The sequence below is a fragment of the Salvelinus alpinus genome, chromosome 9, assembly GCF_045679555.1.
Source record: "Salvelinus alpinus chromosome 9, SLU_Salpinus.1, whole genome shotgun sequence".
NCBI classification, from domain to species: domain Eukaryota; kingdom Metazoa; phylum Chordata; class Actinopteri; order Salmoniformes; family Salmonidae; genus Salvelinus; species Salvelinus alpinus.
In genome coordinates, this window is record NC_092094.1 from 15,380,355 (window position 1) to 15,397,172 (window position 16,818).

General features: G+C 41.4%; 1 protein-coding gene across 3 annotated transcripts; it reads left to right on the top strand.

The window, feature by feature from the left end:
* The first annotated feature begins 410 nt into the window (after positions 1–410).
* Positions 411–12,281, top strand: LOC139584377 (TBC1 domain family member 15-like). 3 transcript variants are annotated; one of them, XR_011676753.1, is made up of 17 exons: positions 411–535; positions 2,328–2,426; positions 2,504–2,578; positions 2,972–3,131; positions 3,745–3,952; positions 7,226–7,328; positions 7,523–7,735; positions 8,051–8,179; positions 8,477–8,580; positions 8,838–8,932; positions 9,345–9,461; positions 9,688–9,788; positions 9,916–10,015; positions 10,243–10,362; positions 10,563–10,679; positions 10,821–10,907; positions 11,026–11,749. XR_011676753.1 is itself a non-coding variant. In XM_071416129.1 (17 exons), exons 1-17 carry the CDS (start codon positions 512–514, stop codon positions 11,227–11,229), a joined length of 2,034 nt encoding a protein of 677 aa, XP_071272230.1. In that variant the 5' UTR covers positions 411–511; the 3' UTR covers positions 11,230–12,281. The 3 variants fall into 3 exon arrangements, 2 of the variants coding, with proteins under 2 accessions (XP_071272230.1, XP_071272231.1); XM_071416129.1 differs by having other exon boundaries at positions 10,265–10,362; positions 11,026–12,281; XM_071416130.1 differs by having other exon boundaries at positions 8,051–8,137; positions 10,265–10,362; positions 11,026–12,281.
* The last annotated feature ends 4,537 nt before the right edge of the window (positions 12,282–16,818 follow it).

Consider the following 16,818-nt stretch of genomic DNA (forward strand, 5'->3'; position numbering starts at 1 on the left):
ATATCCAACACTTTACAGGTTTTGGCCATTTTATGGCCAATGGTTGTGACTGTGACCAAGTTTAAGGAGGTGGAGGCTGGTGGGAGGAGCTATATGAGGACTGGCTTATTGTAATGGCTGGAATACATGGAACAGTCAAACATGTGGTTTCCATGTTTGATATCATTCCATGTTTTCCCATTCCAGCCATTACAATGAGCCCAACCTCCTATAGCTCCTCCCACCTGCCTCCCTTGGTTTAGGGTAAACCAGAGCTTTATATTCCCAAGGCTCTCTCTGGGATACAGGCTATATTCAATGCACCTGCCTCTCCATCTAATCAAGAAAATCCAGAACAAAACGGGCACTTTTTAGATGGTCCCTTTATTTGGGAATTCCGTCTGCGTGGTAACACCCAAGCCTTAATGCGCATGCGCTGCTATGGAAATGCGGAAGCTGACTTGTCACTGTTGTTGTGGAAGCTGTCAGGCACGTGAGCTGTGCTACGTCGTCGTAAGTGATAATAGGCGATATGTCGGCTGATACTCCTCCCAAGGTACTGAAAATGCACAACTTGTGGAATATCTTTGCGTCAGTTTTTTCGTATTCAGATGTATCTATCAATAAATGTGAATATAACTGTGGATGGAGTAGTGTCCGTTTATACAGACGCTTGATCTTCCCCACTGTTGGTGGTTTCCATCAGCTGTTTTTCTTTCTTGCTAGCTAACGTAACGTTAGCTGGCTTACCGCCCACAATGCCACGAAAACATATCAATATATCTCGGTAGTTGAATTTATGACCTCGCCTGTGTTGTACTCTGTTTCCGGTTTCAAGTTGCAAAAAACATCAATTAATCGGCCGAGTGTTTGCTCAATTAGCATCTTACTAACGTTACCTAGCTAGCTCATTGCTGGTCTATAACACTAACTAGTTACAGTAGTTTGTTAGCTAAACTGGCTGGCTATTTGGTTCAGTTATGGATTCCCTAGCTAGCCATCTAGCTACCCTCCCACTAAAATGACTGGTTTTCGAAATTGCTCTTAGTAGTACATATTATACCGCACTGTTCTTTCTGAGATCGCTACCTCTGTCACATGAGAGCCTAACTGACCAATGAACGCAAATGTCAATAATGATGTTTCAGTGGACATCCGTATCCAACGGTCTCGTTGTTGTAGTTGGCAAGTGCACTTGGATGTAACGTGTTACTATACTGCTAGACAGTGGTGGAAAAATGATCCACTTGTCATACTTGAATAAAAGTAAAGAAACTACTTGAGTAAAATTATTTGGTTTTAAATATACTTAATTAAGTATCAAAATTATAAATCATTTAAAATTCCTTATTAAGCAAACCAGGCAGCAGCATTTTCTTGTTTTTTATATTTACAGATAGCCAGGGTCACACTCCAACACTGACATTATTTAAACAATAAGGCACGAGGGGGTGTGGTATATGGACAATATACCACGGCTTAGGGCTGTTCTTATGCACAACGCATCGCGGAGTGCCTTGACACAACTTTTAGTCATGATATATTGGCCATATACCACACCCCTCGTGCCTTATTGCTTAAATAATGGCTGAGTGGTGGAGTGTGACCTGGCAATCTGTAAATAAATGGCTGTCAGTAAAAATACATATTTTGTCATATCCGTGGTATATGGGTAGGGCTGTTCTTAGGCAAGACGCAACGCGTGGTATACGGTCCGATATGCCACGGCTGTCAGCCAATCAGCAATTATAAACTGGGTGGTTCGAGCCCTGAATGCTGATTTGGCTGAAAGCCGTGTTATGTCGCACCGTATATCACGCGTTGAGTCGTGCCTAAGAACAGCCCTTAGCCCTGGTCTATTGGCCATATACCACACCCCCTCGGGCCTTACTGCTTAAACAAAGCATGTGTGTTTAGTGAGTCCGCCAGATCAGAGGCAGTAGGGATGACCAGGGATGTTCTCTTGATAAATGCGTGAATTGAAACATTTTCCTGTCCTGCTAAGCATTCAAAATGTAACAAGTTATTTTGGGTGTCAGGGAAAATGTATGGAGTAAAAAGTACAATATTTTCTTCAGGAATGTAGTGAAGTAAAAGTTGTCAAAAATATGAACAGTAAAGTACAGATACCCCAAAAAAACTACTTAAGTACTTTAAAGTATTTTTAATTGAGTACTTTACCCCACTGCCAACTATTGTTGGCCAATATTCTTAGTGATAGTGAGGAAGAATAACATGTAGAATGTCAATGGTAGGCTTTTAAGGCAATATAAAAACACATAGCTAGCTAAGCTGTTTGGAAATAATATCACCTATTCATATTCCTGCTGTATTGTCTTTTTCTTCAGGTGTTATTTGAACATGAAGGTGTTTTCATTCACTCAAATACTGAAGACAGTGAAGAGCAAGATCTGCTTGTTTCTGGGTTCCTACGGATTATTGATAAGGTATCAGTTGTTGATTGTATTTATAATATTTAATTGCTGGTTGCATGGTTGCTTATTGTGTTTTTAATGATTACCAGGATGGTGAAATCATCGTGGAATACAAACCCTTGGAGGACACTGTTGATCCATCCAACATGCTCTGTGCTGGCAAGGTTTGAAATTTTCTTTTTTTTAAATGTTTTATTCACTGAAATGCTACCCAGTTGTTCAGCAGCAGTGTACATTTACCACCATGTAAATTGGATGGAAAACCGGTAATGCGTTTCAGATCACAAGTATTAAGGGTATTATCTGATGCATCTTTATAGAAGATTTGTGTGTATTTGTCAAAGTTTTCAACAATGGCTGATAGGGATAGACTTCACAAACAACCGCCTTTCAATAACTTTCCCATTAACATTCTTTACGATTCAGAAAATTCCAGAACTCTAACAGTTAGCAGCACCTTTCACACATCTGTTTTAAGATTCTAGAATTTAAATGATAATGATAGGTAAAGGCTTGAATCATGTTGTTAATGAGGCAAATCCATTCCATTCCCCCAGGATTCCAGCTCAGTGATGGAGTGGGCCTATTGTCCTGGGGAAGAGAGGTCGTCACCTCAGCAGGCCGTGGTGCTGGAGCAGCAGCAAAGCTACGAGACCGAGTGGGACATGATCAACGCAGTCTCCTTTCCCAAGAGGAAACCCTGCTCCAACGGAGAGGGTGGGTGAACAATTGGGTGCATTCGTTGTAGCTCGCCCAGGACCACGGTTGGAATGCAATACATCCTACATGTAACATGAGCTTTGTTGCTGAGGCTTCCTTCAGACTTATTCACTCAACACATGAGTTCATTTACAGCAGAAGTTGACTAATAGTGAGTCACTCAGTAAACCACTACTCGAGTAAAAGTCCAAAAGCAATTGGTTTTAAATATACTTAAGTATCAAAAGTAAAAGTATAAATCATTTCAAATTCCTTATATTAAGCAAATCAGGCAGCACTGTTTTTTATTTTATTTTATTTTATTTTTTTTACAGGTGGCCAGGGTCATACCCCAACACTCATACATTATTTACAATTATAAACTGAGGTTCGAGCTCTGAATGCTGATTGGCTGAAAGCCGTGATATTTCAGGATGTCATTGAAATGTGTTTCTTGTATATCCCCCTGATATATATATGAAAGAATGATAATCTCTTGCCAAGGTTTGGGCTTTCCTTTGTCAATCTCCACTTTTCGTTTATTAAGGACTGAACTTAGTTTGAATTGCATGTTGACTTAACAGATAATGTCAGAATGAAACTTTGGATTCATTCCTTTGCTTTCTTCCAGGTGCATTGAACCACACGCATGAGAAAAGCAAGTGGTCCTTCACCTTCAGTGTGTGGGACTTGAGGTCTATCACAGTGAAGGACGAGGGCTGGTCCCGTCTGGTTTTCGGAATGAAGGAGCCACTCACCTCACTGCCATCCCTCCACTTCCACCAGGGGGGTAGTGAAGGCTTCCTTGACTGCCTGAGGAGATACATCATAATCACAGAGTGAGTCTCTCAGTGTCTGGTCTGCTAAACTAGTCTGCATGGTCCAACTGGCTCTGAAATGGAAAATAGTGGTTTGACGATTAATCAATCAAATTGATTTATCAGCAGTTGTCACAAAGTGCTATATTGTAGACACCAAATAGCCAAAGAGCCAGCAGGAGCAGACGTGGTCAGTGAAAAGTTGTTAGAAAGAAGAGACCTAGAGAGGAACAAGGATCAGACGTTGATTTATTCTGATTCCATCCAATACCGTGGTTATTGCAGGAGTACAATTTTGTTTCTAAGTGGAATCGTGGATGCTAAATGATCTCTGACAATGTTATGTAGGCCAGGTAATGTTACCGTAGTGGATGCAATGTAGTGAATCACCAGCAGAGGGAGCTTCTGAGCCCATTTGAATCACATGTTGATTATTTTCTTTATTACTACTCCAAAGGACAGTGAATGAGTGACAGTGTGGACAATGACTCAGTATAAAGACACTGTATGAGTGTGTATGTTTACAGACAGTCTAAGAAAACAGTAGTTACACAGTAGCATCAATCCTATTTGTGAGACTTTCTTAGACTGGATTACAAAAAGAAAACCAGCCCCGTCGCGGATGTTGACGTCTTGCTGCCAGACAAATGAAACAACTTTGCGCGCTTTGAGGACAATACAGTGCCACCGACGCGGCCCGCTACCAAAGACTGTGGGCTCTCCTTCTCCGTGGCCAATGTGAGTAAAACATTTAAACGTGTTAACCCTCGCAAGACTGCCGGCCCAGACGGCATCCCTAGCCGCGTCCTCAGAGCATGCACATACCAGCTGGCTGGTGTGTTTACGGACATATTCAACCAATCCCTATCCCCGTCTGTTGTCCCCACATGCTTCAAGATGTCCACCATTGTTCCTGTTCCCAAGAAAGCTAAGGTAACTGAACTAAATGACTATCGCCTCGTAGCACTCACTTCTGTCATCATGAAGTGCTTTGAGAAACTAGTCAAGGATCAGATCACCTCCACCCTACCTGTCACCCTAGACCCACTTCAGTTTGCTTACCACCCCAACAGGTCCACAGACAATGCAATCGCCATCACACTACACACTGCCCATCTGGACAAGAGGAATACCTATGTAAGAATGCTATTCATTGACTACAGCTCATCTTCAACACCATAGTACCCTCCAAACTCATCATTCAGCTTGAGACCCTGGGTCTTGACGTTGCCCTGTGCGACTGGGTCCTGGACTTCCTAATGGGCCACCCCGTCAGGTGGTGAAGGTAGGAAACAACCTCTCCACTCCGCTGATCCTCAACACTGGTGCCCCACAAGGGTGCGCTCTCAGCCTTTGCCTGTACTCCCTGTTCACCCATGAATGCGTGGCTATGCACGCCTCCAACTCAATCATCAAGTTTGCAGACGACCCTACAGTGGTAGTCTTGATTACCAACAACGAAGAGACGGCCTACAGGCAGGAGGTGAGGGCCCTTGGAGTGTGGTGCCAGGAAAATAACCTCTCAACGTTGACAAAACAAAAGAGATGATTGTGGACTTCAGGAAACAGCAGAGGGAGCACCCCCCTATCCACATCGACGGGACAGCAGTGGAGAAGGTGGACTCAGTGTTCATATCACCGACAAACTGAAATGGTCCACGCACACAGACAGTATGGTGAAGAAGGCGCAACAGCGCCTCTTCAACCTCAGGAGGCCGAAAAAATGTGTCTTGTCACCGAAAACCCTCACTAACCTTTACAGGTGCACAATTTGAGAGCATCCTGTTGGGCTGTATCACCGCCTGGTACAGCAACTGCACCGCCCACAACCCTAAGGCTCTCCAGAGGGTGGTGCGGTCTGCTTAACGCATCACCGGGGGCAAACTACCTGCCCTCCAGGACACCTACAACACCCGATGTCACAGGAAGGCCAAAAAAGATCATCAAGGGCAATAACCACCTGAGCCACTGCCTGTTCACCGTGCTTCCATCCAGAAGGCGAGGTCAGTACAGGTGCATCAACGCTGGGACAGAGAGATTGAAAAACAGCTTCTAGCTTAAGGCCATCAGATTGTTAAACAGCCATCACTAGCACAGAGAGGCTGTTGCCTACACACAGACTTGATATCATTGGCCACTTTAATAAATGGAACACTAGTCACTTATAATAATGCCACTTTAAGAATGTTTACATATCTCACATTACTCATCTTATGTATATACTGTATACTGTATCCTTCACTATCTATTCTTTATCTATTGCATCTTAGCCGCTCTGTCACTGCTCATCCATATATTTTATACTTATATATTCTCATCCTATTCCTTTACTAGATTGTGTGTATTAGGTTTTGTTGTGGAATTTGTTTAGATATTAGGTTTTGTTGTGTAATTGTTAGATATTACCTGTTAGATACTGCTTCACGGTCGGATCTAGAAGCATAAGCATTTCGATACACATGGTTAGCAGATGTTATTGTGAGTGTATGTGACCAATAAAATTTGATTTGGTTTTGAGGGATAAATGCCAAAATTACCTCTTGTAGCAATGCCCACCATTAGACCAGGGGTTAATTGGTAGGTACAATTGCTTAAGCTACCTGTGTTTTTCCTTTTTTGGGCTCTGACAATGTATTTTTTTTATCATCTGAAACACTGGACTTTTCATGGTGTTTCTTATCTATATGCTAATGCTAGTGATTTGCATAAGGTGTATAGCAAACACTTGGTTTCCTTCTCCTGGTCCCCTCTTCTGTCTGACTGACTGATGTTGGGGTTAGCGGGCAGTTTCTCCTCATGAAAGAGTCTGGTTTTCTGTTTGAGGCAAATATCACAACAGATAATTCCCCCTATATAGAGGCACTGTGCTCCTCTATCGCAGTCAGAGCAGATAGCTGTTATTAAAGTTCTTATCATGGCTTTTCATAATGAAATTGTTTGGATTAAGTGCCGGCCGGCCATTTTCAGCCAGGCGTCTGGTTAGAACTGAAAACAGGCGATGAATGACATCACATCCTGTACCATGCCTTGTCTCACATTGTATATCTTATTTTTGTATGATTAATCCTTTATTAATTGACGTGAATTTGAATAATATTGAGGCTTTCATGGGCTTTGCATGACAAAGAAATCCCTCACGTTTTTGAGGTATAGGGTATATGTTGTGTTCTGTCCCTCCCCTCATATAGAATGCCTTTATCTGAAATAGAGCTCACTTGATAGGGATGGATCTCTACTTAGGCTGATGACAACAAATACATATTTTTTTAATTCTCTATTTCCTCATGTTTTCAGGGCCCCAGATGATGAAACCTGCCTGCTGGTCAGCACTCCCAACCGAGCTCTCTCTCAGTCCTTCGAGAACCTTCTGGACGACAACAACTATGGCCTTGTTACTGTATGTGTCGTACATATACCTGTTATACGAATGGCACTTACCTGTATGGAAAAAAACTTACTGTAGCAAAACGGTTTGCACAGAATTTAGTTTTTGTTATTAGATTAGTTCAGGTAGTACATCTCTGTTTCAGTGAGTTTTTTTTTTTACCTCAGTTTGGTTGCCTAATTATATTGACCCTGTTTCCCCAACAGAAGCTGAAGAAGGATCCCTATGTGACGACGTTGGGCGGCTTCTCCAAGGTCACCAACTACATCTTCGACGCGTTCCGCGGCCCCGAGCTGGAGCAACAGCAGCGGCAGCCCCATGAGGAGGTAGCTGACCTGGACATCCTGGGACTGGGAGAGGTCATCCCTGGCCTGGAGATCAACCAGCAGGAGGAACCTGGCTTTGAGGTTATCACCAGGGTGAGTAGTACATAAAAACTACGGGACCATTCTATGCCTACATTATCTTTATTTCATGACTTTACTTGTGTCTTGCACCTGGACGTTGCTGTATGTGCGTACACTACATCTGATGTGATTAGTGAGTAGGGGATCCCCTGGTCTGACTATGGCTTTATCTTCCGAGGCAAGCCAGCAGCTGGATGCAGGGTGTAATGATAACGGCTGGTGGCACAATAGGTGTTTGGTCTCCAGCTGGGGTTTGTCTTTTAACGTGGTTACAGTGCAGAAGAGTGCATGGTCTTATTGGTTGCCGTTCTGTTCTGTCTTTCTCAGATGGACCTGGGCGCCAGGCCAGAGGTAACCAGGAGGGAGCCACTGTCTGCAGAGGACTGGGCTAAGCACCAGGACCAGGAAGGAAGGGTGAAAAATGTCCCTCAACTCAAGAAAATCATATTCAAAGGCGTACGTTGAGTTTTGAGGGGATTTGTAAAATTACCAGAATGATGAAGCACCTTCTCTAGTAAATCTCCAGCGAAACTCTCTGGGACAGTTTCCCAGACACAGAATAAGCCTAGTACGGGACTAAAAGGCACTTTAAATGGAGAATCCCTATTGAACATGCTATTTAGCCCAGGGCTAGGCTTAATGTGTGTCCGCCAAACAGACCTTCTAGATACATTGGTGTGGTAACTAACTATCCATAAAAATTCTGGGTATGTCTGTAAAGTGATTCCTGTTAATGTTGTGCTGATCCTGCAGGGCTTGTGCCATGCAGTGAGGAAAGAGGCCTGGAAGTTTCTGCTGGGGTATTACACCTGGGACAGCACCTATGACGAGCGGAAAGGCCAACAGAGGAGGAAAACGTATGTGTGCTTTACCAAGAGAGACATTATATATGAAACGGACATGTTTTTCTTTTAAGACAGGAATAGCCAAATGCAGATTTTGAGCGGTTTCATTACCATCAAAGTGGCTGTTCTTACCATGAAGGTCATAAGGTCTTTGTTGACATTTTCCTTTGTTAACCAGCAGAGCCATATGTGATTGTGAAATATCAGCAAAGTAAAATGTAATTCTGAAGATATTCTCTTCCCTCTCTTGCTTCCCCCTGGTGAATAAGGGATGAGTACTTCAGGATGAAGCTCCAGTGGAAGTCGGTGAGTGAGGAGCAGGAAAGGAGAAACTCCAGGTTAAGAGACTGCAGGAGCCTGATAGGTAATATATATATATCTACCCTGCTGTCTTAGGAGAGTTGTTGTTGATGATTCATTTCAAATCAAATGTTATTGGTCACATACACGTGTTTAGCAGATGTTATTGCGGGTATAGTGTAATGCTTGTGCTTCTAGTTCTGACAATGCAGTAATATCTACAAGTAGTATCTAACAATTTCACAACATATACCCAATGCACACAAATCTACAAGTCATTTTAAGCCTATTGGCTTTTGTCTGTTTCATCACTTGTGTTGTTTTTACTGTTAAATGTGTTGTGATTTTAAATGCACTTTTACATACATTTTGTTCAGGGATGCATCTGTAATGACTGCCTTAGCATGGTGTACCTTTCCTGAACTAGGCGTTGTATGGTTCTTTATTTATCATCTGTGAATGTGTTGTCTTCTCAGAGAAGGACGTGAACAGAACAGACAGAACCAACAGGTTCTATGAAGGCATAGACAACCCAGGCCTGGTGTTACTACATGACGTCTTGATGACGTACTGCATGTATGATTTTGATCTGGGTAAGTTATAGCATTATTGCCAAGACGTGCAGCAGAGATGATCATTTATATGTGAATGAAAAGGTTATCTGATTGGCATAGATGCAATCGATGTCCCTTATTAAGAAATGATTGTAATTTACCTCTGGTAACAGCAATCATGAGCTGATAACTGCATATCAGTGTGGTTTTTGTTACGATCACCTTAATTAACGTTGTGGGAATGTTTCCTTGTACTTGTCTCCAGGTTATGTTCAGGGTATGAGTGACCTCCTCTCCCCGATCCTCTATGTGATGGACAACGAGGTGGATGCCTTCTGGTGTTTTGTCTCCTTCATGGATCAAATGGTGAGTAATCAGATTAGCTTTGTTTTGTCTGCTGCTGATAGTTTTGTTTCGTCAATGTTAACTTTGATGTGCCTGAGTGTGACCCTTTCATGACTCAACCATAACGTGTGTGTGTACGCGCGCGCAGCACCAGAACTTCGAAGAGCCGATGCAGGGCATGAAGACTCAGTTGATCCAGCTCAGTACTCTGTTGAGGCTGCTGGACCTGGCCTTCTGGAACTACCTCGGTACGTAACACATTATAAAGTATTATATACTTTTATATATTTTTATTTTGCATGAAGCCATAAAGATTGAGGCAAATCCTGAAAAGAAAACTAAGCAAATATGCAGATTATCAACCAATACCAATAGTATTTTATAGGTTGTTGTTTTTAACTAAATTAAAACTATCTTTGAAAAGGAAGTAGCGACTGACTAACATCCTTGGTCCCATCTAATTTCTCTTCATCAGTGTTTTGTTTTGGTTCCTCCAGAGTCACAGGATTCAGGTTACCTGTATTTCTGTTTCCGGTGGTTACTGATCCGCTTCAAGAGGGAGCTCAGTTATCCAGATGTCCTTCGTCTGTGGGAGGTGAGTGCTGTTCATCCATCGACCTATCAGCGTAAGTGTCTCCCTTGTAATTTAGGGGGAAGTCAATCTGTCAGTCTCGCGCTTATGAGATTTATTTAATGATTCAAGTTGATGCTTTTATTACTTTTCTTTTTGACTTCATGGTTTATCTTTATGCATTCTGATGGATCTTGTTAATAAGACTTCCTGGTTCTGCTCAGGTCATGTGGACTGGCCTGCCCTGCCAAAACTTCCATCTGCTGGTGTGCTGTGCCATCCTAGACTCAGAGAAAAGGAAAATCATGGAGGAAAACTATGGCTTCAATGAGATCCTCAAGGTAACAGCTGTTATTTGCAAGTTTCAACTGGTTTGTCAGTTGAGTTCTTTTTTTTAATCAGACATATTTTCAAGGTGGGTTGTTTGGAGTGTTTTCTAAGTTATTTAGTTTTAAATGTCATTGTTTTGTATGTTATCACAGCACATCAATGAACTTTCAATGAAGCTGGACATTGAAGAAATCCTTCACAAATCAGAGGCAATTTGTATGCAGATCAGAAGTTGTAAGGTACAGTATGTTCAATGATTGCTATTTATTTATACTTTCAATTAAGTCAATAAACTGCAGATTCATAATTACATATTGGTTATATATATCTACATTTTCTTATTTCATTTCCTTTCAGGATTTGCCTCATTCAATAAGTGAGATCCTGGGATTCAACACAGAAAGCACATTTCCCAGATTAGAAGGGAGGGAGTTTGGAACTCTTGATTCACCTCAGTCCCCCATACCCACACAGAGACAGGAGGTCTTCTCCAATGGTCACAACAGACATTACAGAGAACCCCCTACTCACAACGGCTGCAAAGTCTCCTTCATATCATAGTGAACAATTTCATTCACACAGACTTTGCAATGTCCACATACCAGAAAGAGTATTTTGGATTCAGTTATTGGATAAGTTGGTAACTGAAACCAGTTTATCAAGTACCCTTAAGAAGAAATTTGAAGAGAAAAGAATGTAAAAATGATTTCAAATTGTATTGTTTTTGTAATTTCTTGTACCATATTGTCTTTCATTGAAATGGTAAGTCATTCCTTCAATCCTTGCTAAGGATATTTTGTAAAGACGGGCAAGGTGAGTTTGCATTGTAAAGTAACAATGTGCAGTTTTTTATTTAAACTATAACCTTTTCCTGAGTCATGCACACAAGTATTAAAATATAGTCCTGGGATTTCAATGTTTATTGATTCAAAATTTGAAAAGTTAAGGAAAGGCTACAGAGTTAAGATTTGTCTGAATATTAATTTGGTAGTAAATGACAAAAGGCTGTGCAATATGTGTTGTCTTGACGCTCTGTGATAAGACACTTTTAAAGATTAAAATATTTAGAACAAAACAACAACCAACATGTCCTTGTTACTCAGCTTTCCCAGTAAATAAAAATATAGCCTTTGATTGTGTACTCAAACTCCAGTACCAATGCATGTATTTAGGTTCATAAGATTGGACCTTTTCTTAGTGATGAAAGATTTAATTTTAACTCTCATTTCATATGTATCTGGTACTGTATTGATAAAGCCTCTTGAGTAGAAGGATCAGGTCCGACCTCGGAGACGTGGCCCAAAAATACTATTTGAGCAAGGTTGGGTCCGGTCCACCCACATCACTTGTACGTAACATTTTCCTGTAAGACTTCCTTTGACCATATTTGGCAAAAACTAAACCTGATTTTTGGGCTCCAAAATATCAATGATATTACAATTTTGTTGACTGTTAATACCATAATTTTTTAATACTATGTTTTGCTTGTTTTCCAACTATTTTAATTGTGGACTGTCTATCTAGCCCAGGAAGAAAACAGTAGTGAGTTCTTCAGAACTCATTGAGTTGTGGACTAATATTTAAGGCAATAAAAGCAGTTCTTTTAAGATTTATTTCAATTTATCCCGTTGAATATGCGACTGATCGTGTTACATGTGTTGTCATTTCCCAACTTTTTTTTAGCCAAATTACTAAGAATAGGATGTATTTCTACTGTTTTGAAATACTCTTTTTAGTGATTTGGCTACAAATTTGTCATCTCATAGTTTGATAATGCACTTGACCTCGGATTAAGAATACGTCTCTATCTTCACTTGAAAATGAATAGTTCAGTTAAAATGAATGTACTGTAGTGTCTGTGCACTGATAACAGATCCATATTTACAAGAACTGTTTCCTGTCACTTTAGGCATTGTCCTAATTCACATGGGGATATAGCTTTTGTGTTGTTGGTGTGTTGCAAGAAAACCTTAACCTGTTGGATTTTTTTGTTGTTGCAATTTTCCGTAATGTCAGCAATCTGCATTAGCCTTTGTCTCAAATATTTACATGGTATACGCCCTTTTTTATTCAAATTACTTCTTCCAGTGATTCAGGAAGTTTTGCAGAAATGTCACACTGTGAGTCATTTCACTGCTGCTTGAAGTATCAGTAACTCACGTCTTCCCCCATAATTCCACTTAAAATGCAGGCCATGCACAGCTTCCAAGTGGCATTTCGCCCTTTCAAGTCTGATAGACGTCAGGACGTGACGTTCTTCAGCCTTGAGGACAGTTCACAGTGATGCCTGTGTCTTTGATGGAAGACATTTGGAGATGTCTCAGACAGATTGAGGGTCTCAGACTGGGAGGGAATGGGAAGAGTGAGGTGGAGGTAGCCTGCCTATCACAACGATCTGCTCATAATGGGCAGGCAGTTAGAACAAAGCAGCAGCACCCCGGCCTCGGCTCCTGTCTCCCAACGCTCTTTCATTTCCTGTCCCACAGGAAATTGCCTCAGTCAGCCGATAGCTTATTGCCCACAACTATGATTTATTTATCTGTCATCTCCCTGGGTTTTCATTAAAGAAGAGGCTCAGGCTGCTTTGTGTTGACTGACAGGTGCTTACTCACCTATCTGTAAACATTGGGGTTGATAATGACTGAATGGCAGAAAGAGTCTGAGTATTCAGAATGGACAGCACAATTTGTTGGGAAGCCAAACACACCCAGTCTCATCAGTTTCGGTGTGATGATACACAATATTAGTTAATCCAACTATCACCATAGATTATGTAAATTGTATATGAAGATGAGAATTTTGTCCATTACATTCACCGTCCATGATTGTCTCCATGTTGTCATTTCCAGGGGTATGATGGAAGACCACACCTTATTGGATGGGGACAACAGATGTTAAACCGTATCTGAAGTACTCCATTTTTTCCCCTTTTTCCTTTGATCAAATGCCAATCATGGTTTTGTAGATCAGGTTTAAAGTACAGTAGGCCAATACCAGAAGAGGCTGGTGGTATGAGCTATAGAAGGACAGGCTCATTGAAATGGCTAGAATGGCAGACATGAAATGGCATCAGGACCACAATGGAAATACGTCCCAGACTTACTGCTGGTGTCCTTTACAAAGAAGGAGAGCTGTTCTACGAGTGGTCTAATAAAAAAGTCTATAGAGGGGCCGTTACTGCATCAATGCCCGCTACAATAGGGCACCCTGGAGGTTTTGTAACATTCTTGTGTAATTTCGGCAAAGTATAAAAAGGCAATTTTAGGGTGTTGAATAGCCAAAAAGTTGTTATTTGGTTATCTGACCAGAACTTAAATACCCATCCAGGACAGTAGAGAACGTGTTCTGAAATTGGACAGTGGGGTCACTTCTGTGTTTCTTGTAAAAGGTGTTGTCAACCAGTTGTCTATAACACTCATTTACATAAACAGTCCTATCCATGAGTACAACCGACCCACCCTTATTAGCAGGGCGGATAAAGGCTGACGTATCGGATTGTAAATCAAGCAAAGCTTGTTTTTCATCCTTAGGTAAATTATGGAAAGATATGTACTCCTGTTTGTTCTTAAGGAGATGAACATATTTTTCAACAAGTCTGCAATATGTCTCAATAGAGTGATTGCGATTGGCTGGAGGTAAAGAAATAATAAAATAACTTGTACTTCTAAAAGGAGTCGGAGTATGTGCAAGTTTGCAGACGACACTACAGTGGTAGGCTTGATTACCAACAACGACGAGACGGCCTACAGGGAGGAGGTGAGGGCCCTCGGAGTGTGGTGTCAGGAAAATAACCTCACACTCAACGTCAACAAAACAAAGGAGATGATTGTGGACTTCAGGAAACAGCAGAGGGAGCACCCCCCTATCCACATCGACGGGACAGTAGTGGAGAGGGTAGAAAGTTTTAAGTTCCTCGGCGTACACATCACGGACAAACTGAATTGGTCCACCCACACAGACAGCATGGTGAAGAAGGCGCAGCAGCGCCTCTTCAATCTCAGGAGGCTGAAGAAATTCGGTTTGTCACCAAAAGCACTCACAAACTTCTACAGATGCACAATCGAGAGCATCCTGTCGGGCTGTATCACCGCCTGGTACGGCAACTGCTCCGCCCACAACCGTAAGGCTCTCCAGAGGGTGGTGCGGTCTGCTTAACGCATCACCGGGGGCAAACTACCTGCCCGCCAGGACACCTACACCACCCGATGTCACAGGAAGGCCATAAAGATCATCAAGGACAACAGCCACCCGAGCCACTGCCTGTTCACCCCGCTATCATCCAGAAGTCGAGGTCAGTACAGGTGATTCAAAGCAGGGACCGAGAGACTGAAAAACAGCTTCTATCTCAAGGCCATCAGACTGTTAAACAGCCACCACTAACATTGAGTGGCTGCTGCCATACATGTAAAACATGTATCACTAGCCACTTTAAACAATGCCACTTAATATAATGTTTACATACACTACATTACTCATCTCATATGTATATACTGTACTCTATACCACCTACTGCATCTTGCCAACTTTATGTAATACATGTATCACTAGCCACTTTAAACAATGCCACTTAATATAATGTTTACATACCCTACATTACTCATCTCATATGTATATACTGTACTCGATACCATCTACCATCTATGCCGTTCTGTACCATCACACATTCATATATCTTTATGTACATATTCTTCATCCCTTTACACTTGTGTGTATAAGGTAGCTGTTGTGAAATTGTTAGGTTCGATTATTCGTTGGTTATTACTGCATTGTCGGAACTAGAAGCACAAGCATTTCGCTACACTCGCATTAACATCTGCTAACCATATGTATGTGACTAATAAATTGTGATTTGATTTGATTTGAGCAACCTACATGTTCAGTAGAAATATCACGATTAGGGGAGCTAAAGTATTCCCTTAAACGGATGATTCTAAAAAACTTAAACATGTCTACCTTAACATCAAAATCGTTGCACTGAGTTGTAGGCACAAAAGATAACCCTTTATTAAGCAAGAAGATATGGGCAGGGCTCAATATCTTGCTTGATAAATTAAAAACACTCAGTCCCGTATCCTCAATGATTTAACAAAGGAAATAAGTCCCAGACTTTGTGTGTTATCCTCCATGATTTAACAACGGAAATACATCCCAGACTGTATTGTGTGTTATCCTCCATGATTTAACAATGGAAATATGTCCCAGACTTGGTGTGTTATCCTCCATGATGTTACTCATGTGCATGTATGGCTTTTTCAAGTTTGATGTGTGCTTGTTTTTTAAAAAGGCCATATTAATAAACTAAAACTAAAACTAAAAACAAATGGAAACCACGTTGGACTGTTCCATTTATTCCATCCCTGCCATAACAATAAGCCTGTCCTCCTATAGTGCCTCCCACCAGCCTCCTCTGGCCAATACAATTATGATATACAATCTGATATGTCACTTAAATTGAGGATTCCTATGTATGGTTTCAACTCTTAATGATCGGCTATGAAAAGCCAACTGACATTTATTCCTGATTATTATTTGACCATGCTTGTCACTTATGAACATTTTGAACATCTTGGCCATGTTCTGTTATAATCTCCACCCGGCACAGCCAGAAGAGGACTGGCCACCCCTCATAGCCTGGTTCCTCTCTAGGTTTCTTCCTAGGTTTTGGCCTTTCTAGGGAGTTTTTCCTAGCCACCGTGCTTCTACACCTGCATTGCTTGCTGTTTGGGGTTTTAGGCTGGGTTTCTGTACAGCACTTCGAGATATTAGCTGATGTACGAAGGGCTATATAAAATAAACTTGATTTGATTTGATTTGCTCCTCTCTCTGGTGTGAATGAATGTATATTGAGAGTCCCTCTATTCTGTTACCATGTTTGGTGGATTTGCATTCAGAAAGGTGGATTAATACAGTGAACGCCATAGGCTGCATTTATAATATTTTTTTTCACTAATTGGTCTTTTGACCAATCACATCAGATATTTTTCAGAGCTGATCTTATTGGTCAGATTAATGGGTTCACCATAAAATGTATTTCCTAATCTATTCCCATGGAGAGATGGCTCTTCACACACACACACACACACACACACACACACACACACACACACACACACACACACACACACACACACACACACACACACACACACA